This window comes from Vicugna pacos, chromosome 31 (assembly GCF_048564905.1).
Source record: "Vicugna pacos chromosome 31, VicPac4, whole genome shotgun sequence".
Lineage (NCBI taxonomy): Eukaryota > Metazoa > Chordata > Mammalia > Artiodactyla > Camelidae > Vicugna > Vicugna pacos.
In genome coordinates, this window is record NC_133017.1 from 15,797,539 (window position 1) to 15,823,005 (window position 25,467).

The 25,467-nt window shown below is 54.3% G+C and overlaps 1 protein-coding gene across 3 annotated transcripts in view; it reads left to right on the forward strand.

Annotated features, from left to right (window-relative positions):
- The window catches only part of RP1L1 (RP1 like 1), a 47,439-nt gene extending 23,059 nt beyond the window's left edge, over positions 1-24,380 (forward strand). For all 3 annotated transcript variants that reach the window (XM_072952553.1, XM_072952552.1, XM_072952554.1), the window contains 3 exons: positions 13,997-14,624; positions 16,142-16,283; positions 17,848-24,380. In XM_072952553.1, coding sequence (XP_072808654.1) covers positions 13,997-14,624; positions 16,142-16,283; positions 17,848-23,888 — 6,811 coding nt within the window. In that variant the 3' untranslated portion in view covers positions 23,889-24,380. The remainder of the gene's footprint in view (positions 1-13,996; positions 14,625-16,141; positions 16,284-17,847) is intronic.
- Positions 24,381-25,467: the final 1,087 nt, after the last annotated feature.

Genomic DNA, 25,467 nt, shown 5'->3' on the forward strand with positions numbered 1-25,467 from the left:
CGAGTGGTCATCATCCAACCCACTGGGGGCCCGAATAGAATGAAAAAGCAGAGGAAGGAGGGTTCTCTTTCTGCCTGAGCTGAGAACTCCACCTTCTCCGGCCCTGGGACGCCAGCGCTCCTGGCTCTTGGGCCCTCAGACTCTCTCAGGTCTGCTGGTTTGCAGACCTCTGAACTCAGTCCCAGCACATCTCTGGCTCTCCTGGGCCTCCAGCTTGCAGATGGCAGATGTGGGGCTTCTCGGCTTCCATGGTCATGGGCGCCAGTTCCTCGTGAAGAACCTCTCTCTGTGAATCTGTATTTATCCCACTGATTCTGTCTCTCTGGAGAACCCTGACTGACACACAGCAACAGGACTGTGTAAACAGAGCCCCCCCAGCCTGCACCCCTCAGCCTCCTCCCAGCGCTGGACCTTGGCTCCTGTTCCTTCCTCGGCAGGACCTGTCCTCTGGGGGCCCCCTCCCACGCCCCTCCCCCACCGCCTCCCATCGTGAGAAGCGGGAGGACAAAATGACAAAAACATTCTCGAAGGAAGCCAGCCGCCCCGCTCGCGGAGGCCACCCTGAGTGTCAGAGAAAGCAGGATTTGGAGTTATTCATTCCACTTCCATGGACCGATTCCAAATCTGCCCTGTGCTGGTTTTCCCCTTCCTGTTTTTGAATCCAGACACTTGCGATCACAGCATCTTGCCCTCGGTGCAGAATCTTGAAGGGCCGGCCAGCCTTGGTTTCCATTTCGTCAAAACGGGCTGCTGCTCTCCTGCCTTCAATCAGCCCTCATCAAGGGACGGAGGCCGTGCTGGGGACAGGAACTCGGGGCAGCAGCCTGAGGGCCCAGTAGGGCATCCCTCGGCCATCGACGACCCGGAGGCCAAGGGACAATCAAACCCTGGAACTCTGCCCATCCCTGGATTTCTCCTTTGTTCAGTGGGGTTTCCCAGCCTCTCCTCTCCTTGCAGGGTATTGTCGGAGCAGTGAGATAATCCTTATGTCTTTATATTTATATTATATAAATGTTATTATACTTATATATTATTTAAAAATATTTGTATAAATACATATTAATTTATATGTGTATATTTATATAATATTTATATATATGATCATTTTGTAACCTGAAAAGAGCTTTAAACATGTTGGATTTAAGAGTTCTTTTCAAAAAAATTTTATGTTTACAAGGCTGTTTATAAAATAACCACAGTGGGAAATGCCTACACCATAGGGTACTGGTTGGTACATAGGGTACATATGTGGTACTACTACACAAAAATAGGTAAACAAGGTCCTACTGTAGAGCACAGGGAACTATATTCAGTATCTTGTAATAACCTATAATGAAAAAGATTATGAAGAGGAATAGATATATATATACACACGTATATATAAAACTGAATCACTAGATTGTACACCAGAAACTAACATGACATGGTAAATCAACCATACTTCAATGTTTAAAATATCTCTTCCATGGGATATCATGAAGCTTTTTTAAAAATTAAACTTTATTTTTATTGAAATACAACATACGTACAGAATAGTGTGGGAGTCAGGAACGAGTCATCACTAAGTGATTCTGATCGATGATCAGAATGTTCCCAGCGTTCCAGAGCCGTCCTCAAACGTGCCCCCAATCTTCAGTCCCTCCCCTGGCAAGGAGAGAACCACTGTCCTCCCCGTTAACAGCACAGATTCATTACTCCTGTGTCGAACTACGTGAAAGGTCACATGCTGTGGGATTTCTCATGTCTAGTTAAGGACTCTTTAGGCTCTGTGAGCTCTTGCTGAGCTGTGGTTGTATATTCATCATGTGCTTTGAAGAAGTGCCCCTCCCTCGTTATGCATATGTGTGTGTGTGTGTGTGTGCGCTTGCACGCGTGTCTGTGCATGAGCACGTGTGTCAGCACCGTTGCCATGACAACATCCCCACCTGGGAGTCACTCCCCACAGGCCCTCCAGTGCATCTTGCTGGTTGATCTTGAGTGAGCGCCGCTTTTACGACATGGTGCCCCTGCTCAGAAGTCCACCATGGCTCCCGACTGCAGTGGCCGCTTTACATACAACCCCTGCTCCCCTAACCAGGCAATGCCATCCTTCCGGAGAGGCAGGCGTTGGCTCTCACAAGCAAGGCCCCACTTGCAAAGTCACTGGAGGCCTCGCCCCCGCTCTGTCAACGCAGGTCTTCCCAACCTTCCCAAACCCACTGGGACGACTCTGTCAGGTTCTCCGGCAGTGATGACCAGACTTGCCTTTTATGAACCTCTGTTGTGTTTAGACTTAACATCACGTGGGTCGGCACACAACTGGCATCCAATTGTGTCTGGCTGTTACTTTAGCTCAGTGCTTTTCAACACTGGCTGAGAATCAGCTGGGAAGCTTTAAAAAAAAGAAAAAGAAACTGAAAACATTTTTAAGTACTAAAAAATGATTTGGGCCTCAGGCCAAACTAAAGGCTCTGAGTCGCTGAAGGTGGCGTCTGAGTGTCAGTGCTTTCAAAAAGCTTTCCAGGAGGTGGGGCTGAACCGTGTACCCCCGCTCCCTCTCCACTATATTCACAGGCTGAAATCCCAACCTGAGAGCCTCAGAATGTGATGGTATTCGGACACGCGGCCTTTACGGAGGTAATTAAGTTAAATGCGGTAACTAATTAAGGTGGGCCCTAATCCAGTATGACTCTGTCCGGATCAGAAGAGGAGATTAGGGCATAGATTCACACAGAAGGAAGACTGTGTGAAGACACTGGGAGAAGACACGCCATGGAGAGAGGCCCCAGGAAGACCCAACCCTGCAGACACATTGATCTTGGGCTTCCAGCCTCCAGAGCTGTGAGAACACACACATCTGGTGTTGAAGCCACCAGCCCACGGTACTTTGCATGGCAGCCCGAGCTAAGACACCAGGTGATTCTGCTGTGCAGCCAGGAGCAGCCTTTCTGCCACCACCCGGATCTCCCCACCCACGCCTCCCAGCTAGACGGTGACCTCCCCAAGGCCAGGGGTGGGGCTGTGCCTTTGACTCCCTCGGTGGCTATTGACCCATCAGTAAGTAGCTGCCGATGGTGCCGCAGAATGTGGCCTCCCTGACTTGTTCTCATGGGTCTTTACTTCTTATACCCCCATCATACTTGAAGATGTTTGGGAATTTTTCTAAGTGTTTTCCTACTAAGCATCTTGGCCAGTTTTGCATCATCAGTAACATGTCATTTTTTGTGAAAGGCTTTTTTATGTTCCAGGGATCCTGACTTTCGTTGGCAGGTTTAATATTTTCTCTCGTTTTGGGTAAGCATCTGACTCTTCTGACCCTCTTTATGTGACCTGCTTGGCCCCCTGGCCTCAGATAATTGCCACTTCCACCCACGACTTCCCATTCCCGGGAGGATCCCTTTTAATCTTATTCGGAGATGCCACTGGCCTCTCCTTCCAAAGGCTCATTCACCTCCACATGCCTCGTGTGGCCCCAGGCCATCACGCCCTGGTGCGGGGTGGGTCCTCTTTACAGAAACTGGGCTGTTTAAGGGCCATTGGATTTAGGGTTTGGAAGTAACTTAGAGGTTGTTTTACTGATGGGAAACTGAGGCCCAGAGGTGGGAAGTGACTGCTCGCAGTCACAGAGCGAGGCGGTGGCCAAGCTGGTGCTGGATGCTGCCTGCCCGACAGTGCAGAGTGCTGCTCCCTGAGCCACTTGGCCACCCTGTCCAGGGGGGATTTCTTCTCCTGGGAAACGTCAATAGAGAACAAAAGCAAAACTCCTCTCTCCAGGAAGCCTCTTGAGGTTTTTTCTCAGTTTGTCCTTCATAGTGCTCAAATTTTATACCACTTTCCCTTTTAATCGCTTGCATGCTGACCGTGGCCTGAGCGGTCATGGCTGCCAGGCCTCCGCATCCCGTCTGCTGCTGCGGTCGCTTCCGGCTCCCCACACACATAGCGATGGCCGTGGACGTGGGTTCTGCAGTGGGATATGGGCAGACGCTGTTAGAGGAAAGTTTCAGCTTTCTAAGGGGCTAACTCAGTAAGTGTCCCTGCCTTACCCCTTCCTCCTGCCTGGCATGTGGGTGGTTAGCAAAGAGGCAAAGGGCACAGAGATGGATAAAAGCAAGTCAGGGTTCTGGTTCCTGGCTCTTCAGTCTCCACACCCAGCTTGGAGTCAAGTGAAGGAGTCCTGGTTGGGGTGGGGAGAAATATCTAGATAAAATGCAAGACACTCCAACAGTGGAAGTTTCTCCTCCAGTGAAGGCCCATAACTGAGCTCTTAAGGAGACCTCCTTTTGGACTCCTCATCCCACTTCCATTTGGGACAGGGCTTCATTGAGGTATATTTGGAGGAATGTGTTGGAGGAAGCTCTGATGTTCAGCTTTCCTGAGACACTTGGGTGCCACGGGTGTGGACAGGACCAGGCAGGAGCTCAGGGGCTGGCTGTGACGCTGTAGTAGGTGGTCTTTGTCAACACAGAGACTAAGAAGGTAGACCATTAGCATCAGACTGAATGGATCCCAGTCAAACTGCAGGGCCCACAGCAGCCATCTTGTGACTAAGAGGAAATTTGAAGAGGGAAGTCAGGGTGAGGCAATCAGGACAGAAAAATGGAAAGTGCCAGGAACATTGATGGCATCATGGAGCTTTTGTACCAGCTTGAGAGGGTCTATCTCTAGACTTCTTTTATGTGATAGAAAAATTAACTTCTGTCTGGTTTAAGTCATTTCTGGAGGAAATTTCCTTGCAGTGAAAGGCAATTTCTGATACAGCTGTCATCTTGGGATCACTCCAGTTATTTAAAAGTTGTTTCTTAAGTTGAGCTGAGCTCAGCTGCATTTGTCCTAGGGAAGTCCTGGTGCCGTCTAGGGTCACCCCAAAGAAATCTAATCTCTTCGTCTCTCCAGCTTCTCCCAGTTCCTTCCCATTGGCTTTTTCATGTTAATGTTTTTGACTCCACCTCTCAGCCTGCGATTACTTGTTGGTTGGACCACAGGCCCCCTTAGTTGCTTTCTCAGATGCTCAGGGCCATGGGCAGCCCAAGGGTACGTGTCCTGCCTGTCACTTCATAGACCCTCCCCGCCCAGGGCAGCTGTTGGATTGCATTTGCCTTGCTTGTTTATTTGTTTCCTCCATGCCCTGGCCCATGATCGGGCAGGAAAGGTTTCTTCCCTTGGGCAAACCTGCCCTCGATGTATTATTATCATATTCTTTGCTGACTGTACGCCTCACCCCAGTCATACCACCACATGGCCTCTCAAACATCATTTATTCCGCAAACATTTGTCAAGCACTTATGATGTGCTGTGTACTGCCTGGGACACCAGGGACACCAGCAGAACACTTCCTGCCTTCAAGGAGCTCAGCCATCCCACTTTGCCCACTCCACTTTGCATTTTAAGCCTTGTAAATCCGAGCCAGCTCATTAGCCTACTTCCATTGTGGATCAGCTGTCTAGAGAATATTAGTGTGTGTGTGGGTGGGTGGGTGGGTGTGTGGGTGGGTGTGTGTATGTGTGTGTGTGTACAGGGGAGGCAGAAGGATTCTCTAATGCTGGTGTTTTTTTTTTTTCTAAGACAGTTTCCAAGGATTTTCCTTTCTGTGTCAATATCAGGTTTCTTCCTGCCCTACGTCTCTCTTCCTGAGTTGTCATGACCATGTGGTCATGTACGTGTTTTCCCAGTGTCACCAAGGAGAAAGGGAATCCTCTTTGGGAAAACTTTTCTCTGGGGCTACAGGTTGAACAAGAGGGTTTACATTCACAAACACAATCTTTTCTTCCTTCCTCCCTCCCTTCCTTCCTCCCTTCCTTCCTCCCTCCCTCCCTTCCTTCCTCCCTCCCTCCTGTCTTCCCTCCCTTCCTTCCTTCCTCCTTTCCTTCCTTCCTTCCTCCCTCCCTCCCTCCCTCCCTTCCTTCCTTCCCTCCGTCACATCATCCACATCTACTGGTCAGCCCCGAAGCTCTATGTTTTTTCTCTCTGTTGTCCCTCTTCTCCTTAGTTTCCTCATCTTCAAGGACTACATCAAAGGTTTTTCTCATTGTTGTTGTTGTTGAGAGCATTTAAGTCCTATTCTCTTAGCAAATTTCGATAATATAATGCAATGTTGTCAACTATAGTCGCCATGTTATACATTAAATCCTCAGGCCTGGATCAAAGGTTCACAATTCGGGCTTTGTGATCTCTTCTATAGGTGGGTTTCAGAGATCCGTGTGCCTTGAAATTGTATGCAGTATTTTGTGCGTATGGGGATGTGCTCATTTTTAAGAAAAGGGACATTGTTTATGGTTTTCACCATAATTTGAAAGAGAAGGGTATTACCTGGGAATTTTTCAGAACTAATGCCTTTGATATTTTCTCAAGGAGTCTTCCAGATTCAGGGGTGAATATTTATAGTACAGTATCATGTGCTATCTTTTCCTACAAACTCCTAGTGTAACCTCAGCAGCCCTTTCGTTCAGCACCTTCATTTTATGATTAAAGTAACTGAAATTCAGAGAAGTCAAGTAGCTAGCCCACAGCCATCAGTTACTGGCAGAAGCAAGGTGGTCTCATGAGCTTGGGGCCCCCGGGACACTCGTGGGCCAAAGGGTGAGGACTCAGGAGCAGAAGTCCTGTCTTCTTTCCTGGACTTTAAATTCTGTGAGGCATGAGCCCATCTCACCACACTGTGCCTCATTCTCTGTGTCTAACTGAATTTTAGCACATGGTAGATCCTCAGTACCTGCTGCTGGATTGCTTTAGAACATCTGCTCATCAAGCGTACAGGTCTTGTTAGACCGACTCTCCCTCTCACTCTGTTCATTTCTTCCTGAATCCACTGCTCAGAACCTGCAGCCCAGGGGCTTCTGCTGTGTGGAGCCGGTTCCCTCATCCCTCACCACCGCAGCCCCAGCTCTGGGAAGGCTTCATCCACCAAATCGCCTTTCTTAAAGGGCAGTTCATCACACCTCCTTCTTTTTTTAATATGAGTCACACTTTCCCATCTGATCATCATGACATGAGCATCAGGGCACAGCACCCTGGCTTGAAGAAGTGCTGTGTCTTTATCGTCTGTGCGGGGCTCCTTGTAGTGTGTGTTTCACTGACTTTAAGATACGCAGGTTACCCCACCCCCCCATGTCATGTTTTAATATCTCCAAAATCAGGGTGCAGCTTGCAATGAATAGTATGTCTTTGTCTTCGCTGGTCACTATTTTTTCTTTCTTTCTTCTTGGCTCGTAAAATAATGGTGCTCCTTGGCAAATTCAAGTCACTGAAAGGTAGTGTTGAAAGTGGCTCCAGATCCCGTACGGATTGTGTAGACCCGTGCAGCGCTGGAAGGCTCCACGAGGGGGCTTAGCTGCTGCTCTGCGGACCGAAGGCGGTGCTTGTTCTCCCTGGGGGCTGCGTGTGACTGCAGTTTTCCTTGGGGACGTGTACTGTTCACAGCATCCTGGCTCCTTTCCGCTGCTCACGTGTGATATCAGTCAATCAACCTTCAAGGTTTCGGCCCCAGCCCTCCCCGCCCTCCCCGCCCCGCCCCTTCCTGCTAACTCCCTCTAAGGTCTGCTTTGGTGACTTTGCCACCGGAAGTTTTTCTTCTGCAAAGCCCAGCCTCCATCCTGCCAGCGGACTGCTCTCATCCTATTTATTCACTTCCTGAACCCATCACTCTTGCTGCCTGCGCCCGCCTCCAGCCCGTCGGCACTCTTTCCTCCCTGCAGGCTTACCCAGTCCAATTCCTCCACCTGGGCTGTCACCTTTTGGAGCATTTCCTGTAACTTCTGTTTTTTTCTCCTTTTGCCCCTTCATCTGTTTTTCTCCTCTTCCCTCCCCCACCCACTCGCAGCTGGAATGCCTCCTCTGCTTCCTCCTGAAATCCCCTGGCATCCCCCCCATCCTTTGCTGCCCTAAACCAACCCTATCATGGTTAGGACTGGTGCTGTGGGCCTGGGTTTTGCCGGGACTCATTTAGCACTAGTGATCTGCACACCCCTGTGCATCTCTGTGCTGATCAAGACCTCCGACCGCAGCTCAACAGGAAGCCTCTAAGCCCTGGCCTGGGCCTCTCCCCACCCCGCGGAACCCAGGTGGTTCAGGAAAGCTGCACATGAGAGCAGCTGCCCAGCATGCCTTGAGGCCCCGTCCCTGTGGGAGAAGGGTGAGGGGTCTGAAAGGAGGTCTCCTTTCGAGCTCAGCCACGGGCCAGCTGGGCAGAAGCCCTCTGCTGCAGGAGGGACCCCCTTCTCAAGACAGTTCCCCCCCGACACCTGTCCCCCACGTGAGCCAGGCTGGGAGCCGAGTGTGGAGACCTGGTCCCCAGCTGTCCCCCAGCTCTGCAGCCTTCTCCCCAGCTCTTCCTCGCACCCGGAAAGCTCAGCTCCCCTCCTTCATAGCCTTGTCTTGCGGTGAATGTGAGTGAGCGAAGGGCTGTCCTCTCTCTACTGTTGGGGGGGGGGTCCTGATCACGTGGCCTGCCTGGTTCTGTTCAGGGCAAAGAGGTGCTAAATGGACCCTCAGTCTGGGCCCAGCATGGGAGCCGATCTAGTTTGTCTTGTTAAGGAGGTCAAGTCCTCTCCCAGCCCTGCTTAGGGAGAGATGGCTCATTATTTTTTTATTATTCTTATTCTTATTTTTTGTTGAAGTGAAGTAGATTTACAATGTTTGTTTCAGGTGTACGGCAGTTATACATATCCATACATACAAATTTATTTTTCAGTTTCTTTTCCTTTTCGGCTCATGACAAGGAATTGAATATAGTTCCCTGTGCTCCGCAGTAGGTCCTTGCTCCTTACCCACTTCACATGCAGGACTGTGTATCCGTGAGTCCCAGATGCCCAGTCTGTCCCTCCCCCCACCCCTTTCCCCCGGTAACCAGTTTGTTTTCTACGTCCGCGAGAGAAACCTCATGATGCTGAAAGAAGGAAAGCGATGAGGGAAAACTGGACAGATTCGACTTTACAAGTCAGCTGACCAGTAATCCTTGGTCCCACCTCTGAGGGCCGGGGCCTGTGTTCTACTTCCTCCATCCCTCCCTCCCGGCCAGATGGGAGTGAGACGGTTGTCCCCCATCAGGGACAAATCGGGGGCTGGGGACTGAGAGGAGCCTCTGCGCCCCGCCCCCTGCTCCCAGGGGTCCTCCTAACTCAGAAATCCAGCTTCAGAATCTGGGAAAGAGCGAACCCTCACCGCGCAGCTCCCTGATGGATCTGTGATCCTGTCTGTTTCAAATGACAAACCCCAACGCAGATCAGTTAAGCTAAGGAGAGAACTGTTGCCTCATGGACCTGCAGAGTCCAGTTTTCCGTTGGGCTCTGGGTTCAGGCCTCACTGCATGGAGGGGCTCAGCCAGGCTGTTAAGACTTGGTTTCCCATCCTTCATGGAGGCCTCTTTTTCTGGCTCCATGAGGCAAACTGCTTATCTCGGCCTCACTGCCAGCAGGGCCAGTGCCAGGAAGAGGCCACTCGATCCTGGGAAGCTGCCTGGGCCCCACACTGAAGGCAGCTGGTTAGCTGGGGACAGGAGGTGCCAGGGGTGAGTGGGGTCCCAGCACGGGGCCCTTCAGAGCTGAAACTGGGGCAGCCCAGGTAAAGAGCTTGCAGTGGCACCCGCTTCTCATTTCTCCTCTGTTTTTCCAGACTCAGTTACCAGCCCCCTCATCCTCACCTGTTCTTGGATCTAAGGCAGGGGCCCCCCAAGTTTGCTTTCCCAGCCATTAGCCTCTCAGACTTCAGCGGGAGAAGGGCTTTGGGTTCTGCTGTTGAGGTTCCTGGGCCAGAGATGATCATACTGGGTCTGTGATGTCCCATCCTCATGGGCTGTTTGTCAGTCCCCTTAACGCAGCCGGGCAAATGCACCCGGTGCAGAGCCCCCTGCTCCTGCCGAGAGGACGGCCCTTCCCACGGCCTCTCACTCCTTCCTCCAAAACTGCTCCTCTGTCTGCTGTCCCGCTGGGGAGTAGAGTACCGCCTTGTACCGCGTCCCTGAGCCCGAAACCCAGGAGCCATGCTGGACCGCATCCTCCCCACGGCGCCCCCCACAGCCCATCCGCAGGTCATCCGGTCCTGCTGGCCCCTCCTTCTCAGCCTCTGCTGGATCGTCCCTCGGGCTCTATTTCAGTGCAGTCGTCCTTGTTCCCCGGTAACTTTCCCGGTTGTCCTAGAGGGGTCTTCCTACATCATCAGGATGTCATCCATTGAAGGCCATTCCAGAACGCCCAAGCTTTCTCTCCCCACTGCACTTTTGCATGCACGCCCCCACCCCGAATGCTGGAAGCAGAGCAGGGATGGGAAGTGTCAGGCACTGTGTGGCCCTTCTCTGCCCAGACGCTATGGCAGCCTGGCTATCTGATCACAGCACATGGGAAGTCTGGGCACTGGAAGTCCTCTGCCCATCCTTCCAGCCCACTCGGTGGGTCAGAGTTGGCACCAAGGCCATATCTATTTGCCATGCAGGTCCTAACTTCCCCTTTCTCTGGCTAATCCCCAAGTTTATCTTTTAGGTTGTAGCTCAGGAGGCTGCACATCACCTCCTCCAGGAAGTCTTCCCTGACTTGCATTCCCCTTAATCTGCTTTCAGTCACAGCCTGTGTATAATATCTGTATCTGTATTTCAGAACATGTCTTATGCTGCATTTTAATGATGTGCCTACTTGTCACACTGAAACATGAAGTTTCTGAAGATGGGTGCTACATCTCAGTAATCTTTGTGTTCCCAAGACCCGGCATAGAGGCTGGCACACAACAGAAGCTCAGAAATCTTTGTTGGGTACACAGTGAAGTGAATGAAGGGGTGATTAAGTGAATGAGCCCCCTGGTGGGGGCCAGGTCGTTTTGAAGGTGAAAGAATCAAAAGTTCATTAAACTTCTTTGAAAAGGAAAATCAGTTTGCTTCTTCATTCCCTGTGGCTGCAGGAGGAGGTCATGATTCTGTGACTCACCCTGCAGAGGATGCAGACCCTGCTTGTGTCTGCTGATGGGGCTGGAGAGCAAGGGGTCGCCTGGTCTTCCCTTGAGGAGCTGAGTGATGTGTGCAGTCCTGCGTGCCCTCCCCCGGCATAGGCCATGTGCCCAGGCCACCTGCACCATCAGCTCCTGCACGTGGGGCCTGAGTGTTCTAACTTCTCTCTGTGTGTGTATCTGTGGATGTGCATGTAAATGTGCACAGTGCATGTATGTGTGGCTGTGTGTATACGTGTATATGTGTGTGTGTGTGTCTGTGTGTGTGTGTGCAGAACATGGTCTGTTATCTGGGTGCAGATATGTCAGCAGGGAGGGGCGGTCCGCAGCTTCCCTCACTTCTCTGGGGCTGTGCGCTTGGCCTCGCGTTAGGAAGGAGCCTTCAGGATGGACCCTGGCTGGTGACAGCCTGATCTTTGGTACTTAGGGTCCCTTGGGCCTTTTCCTTTTTTATTTCAAAAATCCACTTGGAGATTGAGAATTCCAGTTCAGAGAGAGATTATTTTCTAGAGGAATGTCAGAGGAGAGGGGCCGTCAGCTCTCAAGTGTACTGAATATACCACGAGGCGCTTTGGCCTGGGTTCTCAAGGGGCCCCGATGGCTTTTGCCTTCCCTCCAGGCCAGGCTCCCCTTTCCTGCAGAGCTGCTGTCAGGAGGCGCTAGAGAAGCCCTCTCTGCTCAGAAGTGGGCTGTGAGGAGCTGCGGCCCTTGGAGGCAGCAGGGATGTTGGGGACATGGTGACACTGAAGGACCCCATGACACTGGGGAATGCAGTGATGCTGGGGGGCATGGTGATTATGGGGGACACTGGGAGACACAGTGACACCATAGTGGCACTGGAGGATGCGGTGACCCTCAGGGGCACAGTGACCCTGGAGGACAAAGTGACATTGAGGGATATGGTGATGCTGGGGGACATGGTGTTTATAAGGACATGGTGACAGTAAAGGACATGGTGACACTGGGAGACATGGTGACGCTGAGAGGGACAGTGACATTGGGGGACACAGTGATGCTGGGAACACGGGGATACTGGAAGACATGATGACCCTGGGGGACATAGTGACATTGGGGACATGGTGATGCTGGGGGACACGGTGACTCTAGGGGACACTGTGAGCCTTCCTTCCCCTCTCAGTCCCTCAGTGACGGCCAAGAAGGGTGCTCATTGTCACAAGTGAAACTGAAAATCAAGGGGGAAGAGAGCAGTCCCCCGGGAAGGCACGGCCCAGGAGCAGCGCGCAGCCGCTGCGGGGACGTTAGCGGGAGAATAAGAAAGCAGCTTATAGGGCTTAGCTGGGAGGGAGGAGGCTGAGGAAGCTAATTATAAAGTTTGTGCCGGAGAGGAGAGAAGATTATAAGGCCTCTTTGCACCCCAAGATTTTGAAAATGAGACAAGAGTTCTTTCCCCAAAGACAAATGGGGGTAAGCGGTGAGTAACGGTATGAAGGGAGCCTTGGGTGCTGGCCGGGCCGTGGGTGGGGCTGGCGGCTGCATCACGGGAGACCATGGTCACTGCAGTGGGCGCAGTAACGCGGGTCCTGCCAGGGTCTGAGCCCCACGTAATCAGAGGAGACTCCTCACCTGATTGTGTGGCAGCCGACTGGCAGGCAGGCCGGTCTCTGCTGTGAGGCTCTGGGAAGTACCCGTGTTATCAGTCAGGGGTGTTTCCTGGGCCCCTGCTGTGTGCCAAGCATGGGGCTGGGGCCCCGGGGAGTATGGGTTCTGCACCCCATGCCTTGGGGTAGTTGGCCAGGAAGGATACAGGCCCAGGATGTGGGAAATGTCAGGGAGCCAGGCTGAAAAGCGGTTACCCCAGAATGGGGGGCTGAGGAAGCCTCCACAAAGGGGAGAAGCCAAGCAGGGTGCAGAAGGATGGGTCCACCCTGCAGGGAGAGCCCCTGGGTCAGGCAGCCTGGTCAGAGAGGAGAATTCCTGCAGGAAAGAGGCCAGAGCCGAGGCCCAGCGGGGTGGCAGGAGCAAATCCGAGAGGCCGTGGGTCGTGAGGTCCTGGGCTTTTTCTGCAGCCACTGCAAACCACCTGAGGGGCTTGCGGCACAGAAAAGGTCTGGGAAGAGCTGGAGTTGGGGACAGCTTGTCCGGCGGGGGCACAGAATGGAGCGCCACATGGTGACCTGGGCAGGAAGAGCTGCGGCAGGCTTTCGCAGGAGTCCTGGGTGAGGCAAAAGGCCCCACCATGGCAGGAACAGATGCCAACAGTTGGACGAATAGCCTTGACCCTACACGGCTGGCCTGACGCCCTCTCTCCCGTGTCAGTGGCAGTGGGCTGCGGTACCTACCCACAGGGTTGGTTCATCACACGTGAACCAAAAAGACTTTGGAAGAATGCAGGAGGGCACATTCTTTTGATATTAAAGCCAACCTCCCTATACAATGGAGAAAACACACAGCGTCAAATGGTGGCATCTTCTTTGAGTCACACATCTCCTTGTCTGCATGCGAGCCCTGAGGGGTTTGGGATGAGGGACTCTGCTCCAGCCCTCCCACCCGGCAGCTGGAGGGTGTGAGTGCAGAGAGCTGGGATGCCCCCACCGTCACGCAGGAGACTTGGCTCTGAGAGACTGGGCCGGGTGTCTGTGTCCCTGGCTGCTTGCCTGGCGTTTTCACGTCCCTTTATTCACCCACCTCCTTAGGAGATAAATTCGACAGTGTTCAAAGGAGGTCCAGGTGGGAGGAGAGGGTAAGAGAAACAGCAAGAGGATGGGAAGGAATAAAGGTTTTTTGGATGCTCGCTCTTTGCCAGGTGCTCTGTAGCATGAATTCATTGACTCCTTATAAACCCCGTGCAGACGAGTGTGGCTGCATTTAAGCAGAGCAGATTACATCGTGAACCTCCTGGGTCACACAGGCAGGAAGTGGGAGGTAGAGATGGTGGGATTTGAACTCAGATCTGTTTGATGCCAGATGCTTGGCCTCTTTTCTGTTCGTCAAAATGAATGAACCTGCCTCTACACGCTTGAGTGGAGCAAATTTGGGGTGGGCAGGGAGCACCTCTGTAACAAGGGGAGAGAGAAAACGCAAAACCCCGCAGGTGGCTCTCTGACCCTCGCCTTACTTTGATCTGTTACAGCTGCCTGGTCCCCCCGACCATGCACAGCATCCAGAGGGATGCCCAGGCCCCCGGCCACCCTGCGTGCCTCCTGCCTTCTGTGGCCCGGATCCCCTCGGTCACCCAGGTCACGCCAGCCAAGAAGATAACCTTCCTCAAGCGAGGGGACCCCCGGTTTGCCGGGGTTCGCCTGGCTGTTCACCAGCGGGTCTTCAGGAGCTTTGGCGCCCTGATGGATGAGCTCTCCCAGCGCGTGCCTCTCTCCTTCGGGGTGCGCTCCGTCACCACGCCCCGCGGCCTGCACGGCCTCAGCGCCCTGGAGCAGCTGCAGGATGGTGGCTGCTACCTCTGCTCCGATAAGAAGCCCCCCAAGACCCCCAGTGGGCCAGGTCGGCCCCCGGGGAGAAGCCCTCCCGCTCAGCCGTCACGAGATTTCGAAGGACGCTATGAGGCGCCAGGAACATCCTCTTCCTGCAAAAGTCTCAAAACCCCCAGGAGGATAACGCTGGTCAAGAACGGGGACCCTCGGCTCCAGCAGACCGTGGTGCTCAGTCACAGAAACACCAGGAACTTGTCAGCCTTTCTCAGCAAAGCCTCGGATCTTCTGCACTTTACCGTGAAGCAGGTGTACACGACCAGTGGGAAGAAGGTAGGCTGCTGAGTATGACATTTCCTTACGAAGTTCTCTGGACCTCAGCTCAAGGCCCTTAGCTGGAATGGGGGAGTTATGCCTTAATAAGAGGCACTGATTGCTTCTGCTACACATTAGAAGTGAAGAGAGTGCAGACATTCAGTTGGTTAAACACACGCACGATGGTTATTCATGCTTTTAGCTACCATTTAGCGAGTGCTGAGTACCCTATGGCTTGCACACTTTGATTATTTTCTTATCCAACCCTCTTAATACGGGTGAGAGTTCAGTGTAGGAAACAGAAACTTCTCCAAGAACCTTCAGCAGGAAGCAATTTAACACAGGGCATCAGGGGGCTTCCTGATCTTGGGAAAGCTGGAGTGAACCCCATGCGGGGTCTGCAGTATGGTGCCTAGCATCCTGCAGAAAACTGCCACCTCGGCCTGAAGCCGATGTGGTTACTGAGCTCAGGATCACTTCCCTGTGGTGGAACCCAGGCTCACAAAGCCGGCCCAGGACGCTGCCACGGCTGCATCTCGACGCCCAGCAGCATCAGGGCGCCGGCTCTGGCCACTGCAGCCCGAGCTGCCATGATCTCTCGTTACCCACAGACTTGCTTTGCAACAACAACCAGAAGGAGAAGCGGTGGTGTCTACCCCTCCTGCCTTCCCAGTCCTGAGCTGCTTGATGGACAGTGTGATCCACATGCAGCCTAACTGTAAAGAAGGCTAGGGGATGTGAGTTTTGCCTTTGTGGGTTTTGCAGAACATGAATGTAACCAAAGGCGGATGGGCTGGAAGATGGAGGTTGATTGACCTAATCCACACAATCTCCCACAGTCTAGTCCTGTGGCTACGTGACACCTGTATACACCATTCTGCCAGTCCTTAAATTTGAACAGCAGCTGCTGCAGCGTGTTCCCAGCTAAGAGTGGAACCATCCCTCCTACAGTGGAGACATAGTCACCTGCTCCCCAAAGTCATGTCAGTGCTGCACCAGCCATCCTCCAGCCCAGTCACAATCCCACCTTTATAGCCTCTAACTTAAGATTTAACTCTCAAGTCCACAACCACCAATTTACTTTATATAAAGCATTATAGGAAAGCAGGGGCAAAAATATGGGAAATTGGTTTACATATACGCCTAGCGGAGCTGTGAAGAAAATTCGAGTATTTACTGCAAGGCTAGTGTTGGTATTAAGTTCCTCCCACTGTCCATTCCAGGTTCCCGTTGCCCTACACCTGGCTGTGGTTATGGACCTGATGGAGTGACTGGGTCATTATTCCTGTGGTCCTTGGAAATCCTTCCTAAATGGGGCTGCTGTGATCTTGTGGTCACTTCTACCACTGAATGTGGCAACCACAGAAGCCATCCCAAGGGGTTCCCTGGGCAACATGTGACCTCCTCCTTGACACCATGGCATAACAACAGCACCCTGTTTCCCCTCGATAATCCAACACTGAAACCCTCCGTCTCGCTGGGCAGAGGGGGTTCCTGCAGACCAGGCCTCCTGACCCAACTCTCTCCCTCCTCAGGTGGACTCTCTGAAGGGTCTGCTGTGCAACCCGCCGGTGCTGGTGTGCGCCGGCCATGAGCCCTTCAGACCTCTGGCAATGGAAGACGTCAGAAGGAATGGAACTGAAACTTTGTCTGGGCAGACTTCAAGGAACAAGTATGGTGAGTTCGTTTTGGAGTATCCCCAATCTTATTTGCCACTGAGTGGAGGTTCAGTAGGGTTGGACAGGTTTCCTTTTTAAATAATTTAGGAAACCTGCCTTTGGCCCCAGTTCTTGGGCATCCCGATTGTTTTGCGGTCTGTCTTGCCTCTTCCTCCTTGTCATCACTATCAGCTTTAACTGGGTTGAACATTTGACTAGGAGAGGAGAGAGGGGAGTTTGGAATTTAAAGAGAATAGGGATTAGGAGATCTTGAACCCTAAGCTTCTAGGATCTAAAATAAACTTTATTAAGGACCATGCTGGACATAACATTATAGAGGCAATGGACCCTGAGTGTGTGGCATTTGCATCTTTCAAGAGTCATGACTCTCTTAGGCAACAGTGGAGGCCAAACAGACCAAAACAAATGATAACTATCAATCATCCATTGGTCCACGTGTATAGCCGAGAAGTCTTAAGTGCCAGAGGTAGGCTTTGTTATTTTAAAAAAAGAAAAACACGTTATTTCAAAAGCACAATTGATACATGCAGAGTTAAAGTTTCAGCGAAATTACTGAAGTGACAGTGGACAGACTTGGGTGAGTAAACAAAGTAATGCCCTTGTGAAAGTCTGTTAAGAGAATGACAACAGTGGTCCCAGTGACCGCCACACGCCAGGGGCTGGAGGCACAAACCACCAGCCACAGCACCTTCTCTAGGGGAGCCCCAGTCTCATTTGGTGCTGACAGGGGAGCAGGGCTTGGCAAAACCATCTCCTGCCCAGATGGACTCGAGGGGGTCTGCTCTGCTGCTGGCCATCAGCTCGGCTTCCGCCAGCCCCACCCTGCCAAGCTTTAGCTCAGGAGAGGAAGTGAGAAAGTCCAAGAGGCTTCTTTCTTTCTTGGGGTCATGTCTTTCTATCCCCAGTGACCCCGTCTTCTTCTCTTTCTTGGCTGAGGGGTAAGCTTAGCTCTCAGGACCTGCTATTGTGTGTCCAGGTCCTTCCTTGCAAGCATCATCAACCCCAAAGCTTGATGAGGGTTAAGATGATAAATCACCTCTAATAACTACAAAGCACTTTACAGTTTACAATCAGGTGTGTATGCGGCAGCTTACTGACTGTGCTTCCTGGGCTGGGGGCGGGTATAAGCAGGGCCAGGACTTAGCTCTGGGCACCGCTGCTCTGCAGCCAGCTCCCCTGTCTGTTGAGAACCTGCTCTGGGCCAGCAACCCTGCAGGAAGTTTTAGAGGCACTGCCTCACATCCTCGAAACAAACCAGCCAGACACCATGACTCTTTTACAGCTCAGGAAAGAGGCTCTGCCAAAGACTGCACAGCTAGGAAGTGGCGGGGTGAGGCCGAATTCAGACGTCAAGTTCATCCTGCTAGGCTCTGCAGGTTCACCCCCTGGCAGCTCTGCGGAAGTTCATTCTAGAACAGTTTCTGTCCTTACTGCTGGTTTTGGAGGTGGCAGGGTGTACAGACCGGGAAAGGCTCACGACCAGCCTGGATTCTCCCAGCCCGAAGCTCCTGCAGCAGCTCACTGTCTTTCCCTCTTTTCTCTCACTCTTCCTCGTGCACCAGGGAGCTGGGGGCCAAAGGCCAAGCAGAGCATCATCCACTCACGGTCCAGGCCAGGCAGCAGGCCGCGGCGGTCTTCCTTGCTGTCGGAGAGGTCTGGGCTCAGCGACCCCTCCGTGTCCCTACCTGGCGCCTGCATGGGCCCTGCTCCTGACAGGCACCCCAGGGACATGCCTGTCCAGCTCGGCCCATTGGTGGCTGGTGATGACATTGAGAAGAACATCCGCATGAACCAGGATGGCAGCCTGTCTGTGGAGATGAAAGTCCGCTTCCACTTGCTGGGGGAGGACCCGCTCCTGTGGTCCAGGAGGGTCAGGAGGGCGAGCACTCTCACGGCAGCCAGTGGGGAGGGTGCCGTCCTGGGGGAGGCAGATCCCCCCCACTGTGTGTGGAAGGGCCACCCTGGGGACCCCACAGAGCTTGGGGGCCAGGGACTGGAGCCCTGCAAAGCAGGAGGCATGGGAGCCTTTGACCGTGGCCGGTGGCAGCCAGGGTCCCCATACGAGATCTGGATGAACCCCCTGTACGGCTCCCAGGGAGATCAGACAGCCTCTCGGAGGAGGCCCGGGCCGACCCAGGGCTCCCACTCCAGGGTCCCCCGGAGCCAAGAGGTTGCCACCAGGAAAAGAAGGAGCAAGGACAGCATCAGCCCTGCCTCCAGTGACAGAGCCCCTGAAGGCTCAGAGCCAAACTCTTCCTGCTGTTCCAGGTCCCTAGAGGATGGCGGGGGCAGCTGTGACCTACATCTGGCCTCCAGGGCTGGTGAGGGCCCAGGTGGAGGAGCAGCACCGGGCAGCAGGGACCATCACAGCTGCCTGAAACCTGGGACCCAAGGCCCCACAGGTCCTCTTTCTGACTCCTCGGCGAGTGCCGGGTCCCACGAGGAGTCCAGTGAAAGGGGTGGGCTGCACCCGGGCTGCCCCAGCAAGGTGAGCAGGGTCGTGACTTCCAGGGGGACCACCCAGCAGGGAGGACGCAGTCCCCCCACCGTGAGCCCCTCATCTCTGAGGAACGAGGACCCACAGGCCGAGGTGAGTGGACAGGGCAGCAGGCATCCCCCGGCCAGGAGTGGGTCTGGGTTGAGGCTGCCCTTGGCTCTGGGCCGGGCTGGCCCTGGGGACGATGCAGGAGGCCGTTCCCCACTTTCCGCCTGTGCCTCAGCCCCGGGCGGGAGCAGAAAGCAGGAGGGCAGAGCCAGCCGTCTGTCTTCACCCGGCACTTCCGCCAGCCGAGGGGCCCAGGGGGGCCGCCCCAGGCCGCGCCACAGCTCAAGGGACCCCCACAGCCTACTCGGCTCGCTTGTGTCCAAGTCGGTGCCGGGGACACCCAGCAGAGGCGGGGCCCGCCCAGACGGCCCAGCGCCCGGCCTCTCTGAAAGCCCACGTAGCGCCAGGAAGCGGCCTTCCCGGGACCCAGGGCCGCCCTTCTCGGCCTCTCTTCATTCCCAGGACACGCGAGGGCTCAGCAGCGCCCCCATCACCCCTGTGAGCAATTCCGACTGTGCTTCCAACTTCTACCCACCGAACTCGCCCTCCGCTGAGACCGGCCCTGAGTTCAGGGCATGTTCACCAGCTCCCACACCTTCCAACACATCCGACTCTCTCAGCTCCCAAGCTGATGGCCTGGGCGGAAAGGCAGGGGGTGATGGTCCCAAGGCTTCCTGGCCCTTGGTCCTGCCAGTCGGGTGGCCTGAGGGAGGGAGGTGGCAGGGATCCCACCGAGGCAGCTGCTGCTCACAGATGAGTGTATCCCCAGCCTGCGGGTCCCCCGGTGGGAAGACATGGCCGCTGCCGACCTCCCAGCCTCGGGGCAGCCAGGGGCCCTCCTCTGAGGCCTGCTTGGTGTGCAGCAGGTACTGCCCCACGCCCCCCAGCGCACGGCCCGCGGGCAAGAAGCACACTTCATGCAGCCACAGCCACAGTGTTGGAGACCACGGTGCTGATGGGAGGCTGGGAGGGGGCAAGGCCAGGGAGGGAAAGCAGGGCGCGTGGCGCCCTCGGCCCCCCGACTCTCAGACAGGGGCTGCGGGGAGAGCAGTCAGAGCTGTGAGAAGGGGCAGTCCCCACAGTGATCCCAGGCTTGGGAGAATGTTCCAAGGAAGGTTTGCCGATGGAGGGGAAGGCCTCGGGGAGCAAGAGGAAGGTGGCGGGTTGGTGCTGGGCGCCCTGCCACGGGCCTCCCCTGAAGCCGTGGTCCGTGCATGGCTGAGCAACATTCCGGAGGAGCCGGGGCCCGTGAAATATGAAAGAGTGGATGAGAGCATGGATGGGGCTGGGCATGGCCCGGAAGGCCCTGCGGAGGACCCTGGTGATGAACGTTCCCCTGATGGCCTGGAAGGGCCAATTCAGGCCAGAGGCTCGTCCCTGGAAGGAGCCGCCAGTGAGAAAGCAGAACCAGATGGAGCCCTCCCAGTGCCTGGTGGTTCTGATCCCAAGTCAGGAGACAGCCTTCCTTGCAGCAGAGTTTCAGGAGCCCCCATGGAGGTGGGGACAGGCAAAGGAGCGGCTGCAGACTGCGGGATGGGCCAGAGCGTGCTTCCCAGTAGGGTCTCTGCCTCTATACAGATCATGAAGGCGCTGATGGGCTCCAAGCAGGGCCGGCCCAGCAGCCTCCCTGAAGTGTCTAGCTCCAAGGGCAAGAGGCTCAGCCGCTCGGCCCAGGCCCTCATCACCTGCCTCGCCAGGCTCCGCTTCTTTGACGACCACCTTGGGTCTCCCGCTGGCAAAGGGAGGTTCATGGACTCTCCTAGGTACCAGGAGCTCCTGAGCACCTTCCAGGCCCTGTGGCCGGGCTGTGGCCTCGGGCACCAGGAGCTGGACTCAGGTCTCCGGGAGCTTGGCTGGGGCCAGGCTCTGCCAGGCCCAGGTTCACATGCTGCAACTGAGGACTTCACACCAACGTCCTCCTCTGGGGTGGATGTCGCCAGTGGCTCCGGAGGCTCAGGGGATGGCAGCGGACCCTGCGTGGTGGGCTGCACCCCGGCCCCTGAGAGGATGGAGCTGCCCTTGAACATCCCCTGCCAGAGACCTGATTCCAGAACCTCAGGAAACCCAGAGGATCTGGGGACCCATCAGCCGAGTGATTCTGATGCTTGTGCTACCAGCAAGGATGCGGCAAAAAGAAACAGCGAGGAGCAGCTGCTGGGCAGTGACCTGGACCAGGGGGCTGAAAACATGATGCAGGAAGAGAAGGTAGAATTAGAGGAAATGAAAGAAGAGAAAGAAAGTGCAGAGCTGCAAGAAGAGGGTGTCAAAGGGTTTCCAGAAGAGGAAGGTGTCACAGGACAGGAATTGTCAGGGATGGGCTCTCAGGATGGGATGGGAGCCCGGGAAGATCGGAGCCTGCAGGAAGAGGAGGAAGGAGACCCTCCGTCGGCCACACTAAGCCCTCCAGGGAGGAAAGAGAACCCGACAGAGGGCCCCAGGAGCCTCAGAGAGGGAGACTTCGATGCCATTGCAGCTCAAAGTGGCTCTAAAGCTGAGCTCACTTTAGAGAAGTTGCCCAAAGCAACTGAGACAGGCTGTGGGCAAACCCAGGCAGCGCTCCCCCAGGGGGCTGGGGAGACAGGCCCTCCTACACCTCGCAGAGGGTCTCTGGGGCCTGACCCGCTCTGGGTGTCCAGGTTGCTGAAGAAGATGGAGAAGGCCTTCATGGCCCACCTCGCCAGTGCCACGGCCGAGCTCCGCGCCCGCTGGGACCTGCCGAGCAACGACCTGCTGGACCAGATGGTGGCTGAGCTGCAGCAGGACGTGGGCCAGCGGCTGCAGGACAGTGTGGAGAAGGAGCTCCGTAAGGTCCAGAGCCGGGCGGGGGCCACGGTGCCCGGGCCGCCCAGGGAGGCCCTCCAGTGGGAGGTGTCCCCGCAGGCAGAGCAGCGCCGACGCCGCCTCCGGGGTCTGCGCGACCTCTCGGCCTTCTCTGAGCAGATGCGGGGCTGGGGGCCGCCCTCCTTCTCCCTGGAGGACGCGCCAGCCCTCAGCGCAGCCCTGGGGGCCCGGCTGGAGGAGGAGGCGGGGAGGGACGAGTTCTGTCCCTGCGAGGCCTGCGTGAGGAAGAAAGTGGTTCCAGCCTCCCTGAGAGACAAGGTGGGGGTGGCCAGCACGCCCATCAGAGAGGCCTTTGATCTGCAGCAGATTCTGCAGAAGAAGAAAGGAGGGTGTGTGCACTTGGAGACCAAAGAGGCTGCTCCTGCAAAGAGGGAGATGGAGCCCCTTCAGAGGGACCCCTCTGGGACAGGTGCCATCCAGGGAGCTGACGGAGGCCTGGAGCTGGGCTCAGGCCAGGGCCCTGGGGTGGCGGAGAGGGGCGAGGCTGAGGGCAGTCGAACCCTGGACAGAGACGAAGACCCCCAGGGGGCAGGGGAGGAGGCAGCTGCTCAGAAGAGAGAGGGGCAAACAGATACCTGTGGAGGCAGCGACCCAGAGGGGCCAGAGATGGAGGAGCGGGGCGTGGGTGGGAAGGAAGAAAACTCGGGGGTGGGCTCTGGGGCTGAGGACACTCTGGAGGGCGACGCCTCGGGAGGAGGTGACCAAAGTCTGGGAGGACAGAATGCTGGCGCCGACCCCGCAGAGGCCCAGGAAGCTGAAGGGGAGCCACAGCCCAAGTCAGGAGAGGGACACGGGGATGAGGAAGAAGGGGGCCCTCAGGCTGGCCCGGCGGACAGCCAGTGGGGTGAGGCTTCTGGAAATGGCAGCCCAGACTGGGAGGGGAGGCCCACACTGTCCCCAGCCCCTGGTGCAGACACCCCCCGCCAAAGGTCAGGCCCGACAGCAGGCCTCTCCTCCTCCAGCGCGTCATCTCTGGGGAAGTGCTCTCAGCTCTCCCAGAAAGGCTCTGAAGACGAGCCTTCAGACAGACACACAAGAACCGCTGAAGACGAGTCCAAGGGCATCTCTGGTCCAGAGAGAAAAGTCACCGGCATGTGTCCAGAAAGCTCTACTTCTGAGCAAGAAGGGGACCCCTCAGGCTCAAGGACTCCAGAGCAGAGGGAAGAGGAAGGACCAACTTCAGAGCATGGGGAGGAGAAAGGTCTCACTCCAGAGCAGGGAGAGGAGGAGGGGCTGACTCCAGAGCAGGGGGAGGAGGAAGGACCAACTCCAGAGCAGGGGGAGGAGGAAGGACCAACTTCAGAGCATGGGGAGGAGAAAGGTCTCACTCCAGAGCACGGAGAGGAGGAGGGACTGACTTCAGAGCAGGGGGAGGAGGAGGGACCGACTCCAGAGCAAGGGGAGGAGGAGGGGCTGACTCCAGAACAGGGGGAGGAGGAGGGACCGACTCCAGAGCAGGGGGAGGAGGAGGGACCGACTTCAGAGCAAGGGGAGGAGGAGGGACCGACTCCAGAGCAGGGGGAGGAGGAAGGACCAACTTCAGTGCATGGGGAGGAGAAAGGTCTCACTCCAGAGCACGGAGAGGAGGAGGGACTGACTCCAGAGCAGGGGGCGGAGGAGGGACCGACTCCAGAGCAAGGGGAGGAGGAGGGGCTGACTCCAGAGCAAGGGGAGGAGGAGGGACTGACTCCAGAGCAGGGGGAGGAGGAAGGACCAACTTCAGAGCATGGGGAGGAGAAAGGTCTCACTCCAGAGCACGGAGAGGAGGAGGGACTGACTTCAGAGCAGGGGGAGGAGGAGGGACCGACTCCAGAGCAAGGGGAGGAGGAGGGGCTGACTCCAGAACAGGGGGAGGAGGAGGGACCGACTCCAGAGCAGGGGGAGGAGGAGGGACCGACTTCAGAGCAAGGGGAGGAGGAGGGACTGACTCCAGAGCAGGGGGAGGAGGAAGGACCAACTTCAGAGCATGGGGAGGAGAAAGGTCTCACTCCAGAGCACGGAGAGGAGGAGGGGCTGACTCCAGAGCAAGGGGAGGAGGAGGGGCTGACTCCAGAGCATGGGGAGGAGAAAGACTCGACTCCAGGGCAGAGGGCAGAAGAAAGTTCTGACTTAGAAGATGAGAAGGTAGTGAAAAGTCTCACTTCCACAGAAATGAGGTTTAAAAAGCTCCCCACAGACAGGACAGATGGCTTTGACCAAGACGACTTAGATTTCTAGAGCTCCAGCTGTGAGATGGTCTTAAGTCTGGAGCTCAGCCCACCGGAGAGGCACAAAGAACACGGGCAAAGATCAAGGACTTGCCAAGGACACAGCCACCCCAGGCTGCCCGGGCTTCCAAATTCCGGGCTTCTGAGGCCCCCTGCCCATGCACGCAGCATGTCAGGGAAGGGCATCTCAGATGACCCCGTTATTGGAAGTCAGCTGCCCCCTCCCCACATCTGCCTGCTGAGCCCAGGAGGATGGAACTGACTGGAAACGGTCCAGAACGGTCCCCAGCTCTGGCTGTGTTTGTTTTTTGCTCGCTAGTATTTCCCTTGTTCTTCTGTCTATTGATCTCCAGTTATTTCTCTCCTTGGCCTCCCTTGGCACTGACCTCTCTTGACTTTGAAGTGCTTTTTTCTGGTCTTGACTACATTTGGTGACTCTGCAGATGTGAACACTTGGGAGAGGAGGATAAATTCAGGGTCATTGGACAAAATTTGTTCTTAACCCAAAAGTCCAAGTGTCTTTCCTTAATTCATATATATATTTTTTGTAATAGAAAAAAATTGGAAAACTCAAAAAAGCAGAAAAGAAAAGTAGTCACTCTTAATCCTGCCCCTCGTGTTAGCAGTTTGATGTATTCCCTTCCCACCATTCCCCTAATTATTTGATAGCTGTGCTCATCCTTATAAACTTCTTTTTTAACCTAATATAAGAATTTTCCTTTGAATCTCAAAGTCTTCCTAAACCTATTTTTTATACCTGAATAATGTTTTTAATGCTTGATACTGTATTATGAGACTATAAAATACTTCACCATCTCCTATTGTTGGTCATTGAAGTACTTTCCATTATTTTTTCATATATATATATGAAAAAAAATAATTATATATATATAATTTTTTTTCCCTTGAGGTGCAGGTGATTTCCTTAGGGTAGATTCCCAGGCATGGAATTATTGGGTCAAAGGATACCGCTGTTTTTAAGGCTCTTGACATCTTGCTGCCAAACTGTTTTTCTAAAAGTATGTACTAATTTGCATCACCTGATCCCCCACATTCTCATCCGTGTTTGGTGGTCATTAAAAATGAGAAATCTTTCGCTAATTTCATGGGAAAAAATAGTACCTCATTTTAATGTGGTACTATTTTAGATATATTTGGTTGCTAATGAGATTAAAGAGTTTTCTAGTATTTTTTTAAGAATACTATTTGCATATAAATTATATGTCTACACCTTTTGCTCATTTTCAGTGAAACTCTAGCTTTTAAAAAATGAATAGATTTACATGTGCCCTTTATAATTTTAAAAAGACATTCTACTTATTTTTGAGATTGAAAAGAAATGCCCTGTCTCAGCATCCTTCTCTAGCAAGACCTGGACGGGGCCCATCTGGGTCGGGATCTCTTTGATGGAACAGAACTTCTTTCACTGGTTCTCATGTGCATTCCCACTCATCCAGGACCATTCTGTGTATTCAGAATTATTAAAATGGGAGTCTGTGCTGCAAGAACAGGTATTGTTCATTGGTTGTTTAAATGTAAATGTTAATAATTAAAAATAAATTAAAATAAATTAAATAATAATTTAAAAA